Below are 7,835 nucleotides of genomic sequence, written 5' to 3'. Positions count from 1 at the left end.
ACCCTTCCCAGCTGTCCCTTCTCCGTTTTTGGGGGGGCAATTTCTGCTCTTTCCATAGCAGGAGCTGCTCTACAGCAACCGGCAGCCCGGCCGTGCCCAGCAGGTGGAGCCGGGACCCCGCGCACCGCCCGGCCGCCTCTCGCCTCTCCTGCGGGGGTCCCGGGGCTGGGGAGGGGGGGTGTCGGGGCTGGGGAAGGGGGTCCCAGCCCAGGCGGAGCGGGGGGCTGGCTGTGAGTGCCTGCACGGTGCTCGCTCGTTCCGGCAGCGGCAGAAACAGCTTTTCTGCACACACACCCCCCAAAAAAACCCCACCAAACACCGCAGGAGAGCATCGTGCCGGGGGTGTCGAGCGTTTGCTTTGCGGGGGGGCTGTGCAGAGTGCTAATGCGCGTAGCCTGGGGGCTGCTGGGAGGGGGACAGAGCTCTGAGAGGTGTCCCAAGGGGCTGGATGCGGCGGCGGCGGCCGGGGTGGCAGCAGCATCACACACACGCCCCCCCCCCCCTCCCCGGAAAACGCCGGCGCCGGGGCGGGGGGTCCCCGCAAGCCCCGGGGCGGGATTGGGAGGGGGGCACACGACACACGACCCGGCTCTCCGGGGCGGGGGAAGCGCCGTCCTCCCCGTCGTGGGGGGGGGGGGGGGGACGACGGGGGACGGGGGACGAGAGCCGCGTCCCGCTCCACGGGGGAGCGTGGCCACGCGTGGGGCGGGGGCGGCGTGGGAGGGAGAGAGTTCGCTCGCTCGCTCGCTCGCAGCCGGGGCGGGGAGAGGCGGCTGCCGGCGCCCGGGAGAGCCCTTCCTCGGCGGACGAGAAGCCGCGCCGGCCGCCGGACCATGCCGGGGGAGCGGTGCCGCCTCCCGCTGCTGCTGCTGCTGCCGCCGCTGCCGCTGCTGCTGCTCCTGCTGCTCCCGGCGGCGCCGGCGCCCCAGGTGAGGGGGGGGGCAGGGGGGGAACCCCTCGGAAAGGTTTCTCGAGGGGGGCAAGGTCTCCTCTTTCCTGGCCCCCTCCCCAGGGCCGGTGCGCTGTGTGTCTGTCCGCCCTTAGCGTCGGGCTGTGCAGACCGCGCTCCTGCCCTGGCCCCGGCAAACAGGTGGGCAAAGCCGGGGGACGGGGGCGGGGGGGGGGGGGGGAGCTTAAGCAGGGCTTAAACCGGGCCCGGTTTCTTTTGGGCTCTTTTCTTCCTTCTTCCCCCACACCTGAAGTCGCCGCCGAGTACACCGGGAGCAAAGAATCCTCCCGGTTTTGCGGGAGAGCGGGGGTTTGCTACGGTTCAGCATCCCGCGGGGAGCTCACGCTGGCTCTTGAAGTTAAAACCGGCGCTAACAAAGAGCTGTTTATTAAAGCGAGCTGCGTGCCAGGCATCTATTTGCTTTTGCCTGCCTGCCTCTCGGCGCAGGGCACCCCAGAGCTGCAGGCACAGACTGGCTCATCCCCGCCGGCAGCCCCTGACCCCCCAAAACTGCCCCGAGGGAAGCAGAGGAGAGCACAGCCGCTTGGAGCTGGCTTTTCTTTCTTCTTTGTAAACCCTCCGGAGCTATTTGGAAACGAGAATAACTTCACCCCTGCACAGCGTGGCCAGGGAGAGAAAGAAATCCTTTGGGCCAGGTGGGCCAGTGCCCAGCAGCTCTGCTCGCTTTCCTGGAGCTCGGTTGCCCCCAGCCTCATGCCACCCAGAGCAGACCCTGTGCGCTCTCTCCCCCATGGGCTCTGCAAATCTCTGAGCTCTAAAACTGGCTTGGCTTTGCTCAGCCCTTGCTCCTTTTCTTCAGTTCGAAGTCAATTCCACAGGAAACCTATAATAACGATGCCCATCTCCTGCATGAGTCAGTCCCGTGGTAGCGATCGGTTTGCAGGCAGGAGTCCCACCAGTGTTCCTGGCCCCGGCAGAACTCACAAGACAGCTGTTTTCCTCTTATTTTGTAATGTGGAAGTGGGACAGGGCTCTAGCTCCAGCAGGATGAAACATGAGTTATGGCATCTCTCCCAGGGCTAACAAAGTGATTACAGCCCTGCTTGTAGTGCTGCGTTACCCATTTAGATGTAAGAGACCATGCCTGAGCTAAGGACTTCTTGCGCAGGCTAAAAAACCTCCTGCATCTGGGTAAATGGGGTAAAAAAATATAAAATCAGCTATCTCAGGGGACCTTTGATGCTGCAGAGCTCCTGCTCCTCCGTGGCCGGGGCAGGCTGCGTGCAGCAGGTTGGGTCCCGGGTGACACGGCAGCGTGGGGGCCGGAGCGATGTCCCCCCGCTGAGCAGCTGCCCCGTCCCCGCAGAGCTGCCTCAGCAGGCAGCAGCTCCTGGCCGCCATCCGGCAGATGCAGCAACTGCTGAAGGGGCAGGAGACGCGCTTCGCCGAGGGCCTCCGTGTGATGAAGAGCCGGCTGAGCACCTTGCACGCCTCCCTGGCCAAAGCCGCCCCTGAGCCGCCGGCCGGTGAGTCCTCCCTGGGTCCCACCAGTTGCTTTTATGGCCTCAGAGGATGCTGGGGTGGGCAGGTCGGGACGCTCGGGGCTGTGACAGGTGGAGGTTTGGGCATCTCCGTAGATGGAGATACCTGTATCCATGTTGGCCATTTGTACTTGTGAATTCGAGCACCTTTCCAGCCTGGTAAGATGTGGGGAAGCTCAAAAGCCCTTAGCTGCAAAGCAGAGAGCTCCTGGCAAAGCACTGGAGGCGAGGGGGCTGGAAAACCACTTCTCCAGCAAAAGAGCTACAGTCTTGTGCTGGGAGCATGAGGGGGTTGGCAAAAATGCCACCAAACCCTTTGCCAGTGATGGTCAGCCCCAGCGTCCCTGCTGGGCTTTCGCTGGGGGCCTGGATGTTACTGATGAACCTCAGCAGGCCAATATTTGAGGAAAATAACAGTTAAAGAGGAGGGCTCGGAGGAACTGAGTGAACCGTGGGTCAGGTGGAGCTGGGGACAGGAAAGATAAGGCAGCGCTCCCCCAGAGAACCTGCCTGAACAGTGACCCCCCACCCCGCCATGCTCTTCCAGCCTCCTGCCCTGCCCTGCAAGCCCCCGTGGATGGGAGGAAGTTTGGCACCAAGTATTTGGTGGAGCACGAGGTTCACTTCACCTGTGACCCGGGCTTCCAGCTCCTGGGCTCCAGCACGCGGACGTGCCAGGCCAACGGCAGCTGGACCGGGCAGGAGCCCCACTGCGCAGGTACTGCTCCGGGCTGCCTACGGCAGGGCTGCTGGGCAGCTGGCCGCGGTTGTTGGGGCTGCTTCGTGCCCGTGGCTGCCTAGGGATGTCATCTGCAAGAGTGGGATGGGATTTGGGTTTATTTAAACATGGGGGGGGTGATTGGGGTCCACCAAATGGGGAGGTATTGTGGCTGTGCCTGAGTCCCAGCTAGCCAACATCCCAGGGATGCTGCAGCTCCCACGGCTGGTGATTTGGGGTTTCTTATCCTCCAGGAAAGCTGGAAATTACAGCTGGAGCCTCACCTGCAGCTCAGCAGCAGAGATGAGGGGAAAAGGCATCAGTGCTACAATGGCTCCCTGCGTCGGAGCAAACGATTGCACCGGGGCAGCGCCGCAGCATGGGAAACAGCCGGTGCCTGAGTTTGGCAAAATACATGGTTGTGATGCGCCGCGGGGTACCAAAGTGGCTCAGTGCTCCGGTGGCTTGCTTCCCAGATAAAATAAAATAAAATAAAATTGTAAAATGTGGCTATTTTGCAGAGATCAGCGAGTGCTCGAGCAGCCCCTGCCAGAACGGCGGGACGTGCCTCGAGGGGCTGAACCAGTACAAGTGCCTCTGCCCCCAGCAGTGGACTGGAGCCACCTGCCAGTACCAGGCGCAGACGGGTGGGTGACCCCCCGCTGAGGTGGGTGACCCGCCGCCCCCCGGGCCTATTTTGGCACCCCACCTCATTTCAAACCCCATCCCGTGGTGTGTCCCCCAGCTCCTCCTGCCTGGAGCGTCACGGATGACCCGGCATTCAGCCGCCAGCCCCGCTGTGCCCAGATCGACCGGACCCAGCACTGCAGCTGCGAGCCCGGCTTCCATATGAGTGGCACGGCCGCCAACGGCCTCTGCCAGGGTGAGCCGCGCTGGGGGGGGCACGACGACGACGGCGGCGGCAGGGTGGGCTGCGGGGTCTCGGCCGTGCACCCGCTCCCCTCATCTCTCCGCAGACCTCAACGAGTGCGAGGTGTACAAGCGGGAGGGGGGTCCCCGGCTCTGCGCCCACGCCTGCGTCAACCTCCCCGGCTCCTACCGCTGCGCCTGCCCCGGTGGGTACGTCCTCCTGGGCGACGGCAAGAGCTGCGAAGGTGAGGGGGGGCTGGAAAGGCACAGGCTGACTGCTTTTTCCCAACTTGCACAATTGCTTTTTTAGTTTTTTCCCCCCTTTTTTCTCTTTGTTTGCAAGCATCTCTGCATGCAAAAATCTCGGCGGGTTTGCGCAGAGAGGTGGTTCCCGGGCGGGGTGTGGAGGGGAGGAAGATGATGGAGGTTCAAGTGCTGGCAAACAGGCGCCGTGCTTTGGGGTTGCGTCTCACCAAAAAAGAGCACGGGATCCCCGCTGAGGTGGTGGAGCTGTCCCCTGTGAACGGGGCATCCCTGAGAAGAAACTCAAATAGCGTTCAAAACCAAGAATTACGCGACAAGGGGCCGGCTTGGAGGCTTGCAGCTTCTCCTCCAAAACCAGGGGAGTTGGGGTGCGGGTTGGGAGCAAAGCAAAATGGCAGCTGGTGGGGATGGTGGGTGGCCAGAACTGCTTGTATGGATGTCTCCTCCTGAAAACCAGGGATTTTTGGAGGCTAGAAAGTGATGATTATTGCAGTTCATGGTGCGAAAACGCATGCTTTCTCCTTTTCTCCATGATTTCTGCATGTTTCATAGCATCTTGCTAATGCTCCCAGCAAATATCTGCGTTCAGAGCTCCTGATTTTATTGCCAGGTATCTTCGTGGTTACCTAGGTGTTTAGGAAATAAAGAGAGATGGTGTTTTCAAACAGCTTAGCAGAAAGTTAGGAAAATAAGCTGCCCTCCTGCTGTGAGAATGCTGCCATTAACCCTTGCTGGCCCAGGGCAGAGCTCGGGGAGAGGAGAGCAGGCACAGAATGGGATTTTGGGCGATTTAGGTGTTTTCAGCCATACTCTCATACTTTTTTGATCACCATTTCAAAGTGCTTTTGCCTATTTTCTGCCAAAACAAACCCCTCAATGGGGTCGGTCTGAGGTCTCCGGTGAACTTGACCCGCTGCCCGCCCCTCTTTTGCAGACATCGATGAGTGTGCCCTGTCCCAGGATAACTGCACGAGGGGGACCACCTGCATCAACACAGGGGGGGGCTTCCAGTGCGTCAGCCCCCAGTGCCCTCAGCCTACCGGCAACGTCACCTACGTCAAAACATCACCCTTGTAAGTGCAGCACGGCATAAAACCTGTCCCTGCTTTGGTTTTGGGGGGCAGGGTCCCAAAACCACGTGCACGGCATCCACCGGGATCCAGTGCCACGGAGGTGGGGGACACGAACCCCTGGGGCTCCCTGAAAAGCTCCCCCCGGCTTTTGCCTTTGCAGCCAGTGTGAGCGCAACCCCTGCCCGATGGAGAGCCGGTCATGCCACCAAGCACCCAAAACCATCTCCTTCCACTACCTTCCCTTGCCTTCCAACCTGCTGACGCCCACCCCGCTCTTCCGCATGGCCACGGCAGCGGCACCCGGCCGGCCGGGACCCGACAGCCTGCGCTTCGGCATCGTGGGGGGCAACAACCGCGGCCACTTCGTGATGCAGCGCTCCGACCGGCAGACTGGGGAGCTCATCCTGGTGCAGAGCCTCAAGGGTCCCCAGACCATCCAGGTGGACGTGGACATGTCCGAGTACCTGGACCGTGTCTTCCAGGCCAAGCACATGTCCAAAATCACCGTCTTCGTCTCTGCCTACGAGTTTTAGGGGAGGTGGCAGTGGGGGCGGCTTCTCTGACGGCGATGGTCCCTGCTCAGCATCCTGCACCCAAAAGCGCTAGCCCCGGAGGCAAGTGTCTAATGGGAGCTCCAGGTGACATCCCACACCGAAGCCTCTCTCCAGCCAACCATCCTCTGCTCTGCGTTAACTATTCTGCCCAGGTGGCTTTTACACCCACCTATGTGGGGAAAAATAAAAGCAAATGAGGTGCAAAAGAAATCAGGTGCAGGGGTTACCCGCTCACCGGGGTGCAGGAGCAGAGCATCGTCCTCACCCGAGGGTCCAGAAGGACTATGTCCCGCAGCCTCGGCGCCTGTGCAGCGCAGAAAACAGCAGATAGAAACCACGGCCCTTATTTCCTTTTTAATTCCTTTTTTTCTTTAGGAAATAAGTTAAGCTGGTGCATGCAGGAGGAGGGAGGCTCATAGCAGCTACCGCTCTCCTCCCCGCTCGCGCTGTCTTCAGCCCCATCAAAACGTGCCTCCGGCTCCCCTTTGGATGCTGAGAAAACCCATGGCAGCCCACACAGAGGGGGCTGGTCTTGTGTCTCAGTCCCCCAGGATTGACTGGCACCGGAAAAAATCCACGAACATCCATCCCTACAAGACCCAGCTGGCTCTCGGTGCCCTCCTTTGCAAGTGGGACGTTGCTGCTGGGCGCAGGAGGAGTCCCAGTGCCCTGCAGATGAGCGCTGGCGATGGGCCGGGGCCATCCCATGCTTCAGCCCATGTGCGGCAGCTCCTTAAACCTCCTGAACTGGGTTGTGTGTGTGCATCCCCCCCCCCCGCCCCACCGCCGTTACCTTGGGGGGGGGGGCTTCGGCTGCGCTTGGTGCTCACGTCGAGGGAGCTCGAGGGGTGAATATCTCATTTTTTCAATCAGCCACGGCCTCCGCCCCACTGTGTGTAAGCAGCTCCAGGAACAGCTGGGGTTCGGCTGTAACGTGTGCCGGGGTGGGGGACACACCTCCCCGGTCTCGCACCATTCCCCCTCAGTACCTGTTCCTCAGTGCAGCGCTTGTACGTGTTAACCACAAAACCCTGACGTTATGCATGTTTCTCCATTATGCTGGTTTTAGTACAATTAAATGATGATATAGCCTCTGAGAAGGTGCAGAACAGAATAAAGTACCCAATGCACATGCGGCCGGGGGGGGCGATGCTGAACCTGAGCTGTCTGGGTAGGGCTCAGGGTCTGTGGGGCAAGAACCTGCCGTAATTAGTTTTATTTTTTTTATTTTGCTTGGAAGGGGCTGGCTGGTAGCAGGGCAGCTCATCCCTGAGCACCCTCTGGAGACCTCAAGGAAGAGGAGCCTGCTGCTGCCCCCCCAAAAAAGGCAGCAGGGGAGAGTCCTGGTGGGGGGCTGAGCTGCACCCACTAAAATCCTTCCCACTCTGTGCCCCAGGGGAAGAGACTTGAAAAGACTGATTTGTGCTGAATCCTTTGGGGGATGGAGCTCCCAGATTTTTTTTGGGGGGGGGGGGGGTATGGCTTTTCCGTGGGACCTCAGGAGGGGGGCAGGACCTCTCCCCACAGAACAAGGAGGGACATTCAGTGCTTGCTCCTTGCCGCTGTCGGAGCGGGGCTGCCGGAGCCCGGGCACGGCAGATGGAGGATGTTTGGGTTGGCAAGCGCTCTGGCTGGACGGCAGAGCTGGGCAGGGAAATGCATCCCAGGGTTGCACTGGGGGAGGGAGATGAAAACCCAGCAGGCTCACTCCTCCACCCGAGTGCTTAAAAAAACCCCAAGAAACGTTAAAATAAAGTGTTTTTCTGAAAGTGTAGCTGCTTTCAAAAGCGGGTGGTGGTAGAGAGGGATGGCCTGGCTCCAAGTGGGAGCACAGGTGCCTACAGAGCAGCAGACCCAGGGGTTGCCCACCTTTAGTGGGGTGGTGGAGATCTGCAGGGAAAGGGC

At 60.7% G+C, this 7,835-nt stretch overlaps 1 protein-coding gene across 1 annotated transcript; it reads left to right on the top strand.

Moving 5' to 3' along the window:
* The first annotated feature begins 738 nt into the window (after positions 1–738).
* On the top strand, positions 739–7,015 carry FBLN7 (fibulin 7). Its single transcript, XM_049800097.1, has 8 exons — positions 739–929; positions 2,277–2,436; positions 2,999–3,169; positions 3,691–3,816; positions 3,915–4,052; positions 4,147–4,284; positions 5,238–5,376; positions 5,537–7,015. The coding sequence occupies exons 1-8, from the start codon at positions 834–836 to the stop codon at positions 5,907–5,909; spliced, it is 1,341 nt and encodes a 446-aa protein (XP_049656054.1). The 5' UTR covers positions 739–833; the 3' UTR covers positions 5,910–7,015.
* The last annotated feature ends 820 nt before the right edge of the window (positions 7,016–7,835 follow it).

Source organism: Accipiter gentilis, chromosome 5 (assembly GCF_929443795.1).
Source record: "Accipiter gentilis chromosome 5, bAccGen1.1, whole genome shotgun sequence".
Lineage (NCBI taxonomy): Eukaryota > Metazoa > Chordata > Aves > Accipitriformes > Accipitridae > Astur > Astur gentilis.
This window is presented reverse-complemented; position numbering and strand designations above follow the sequence as displayed.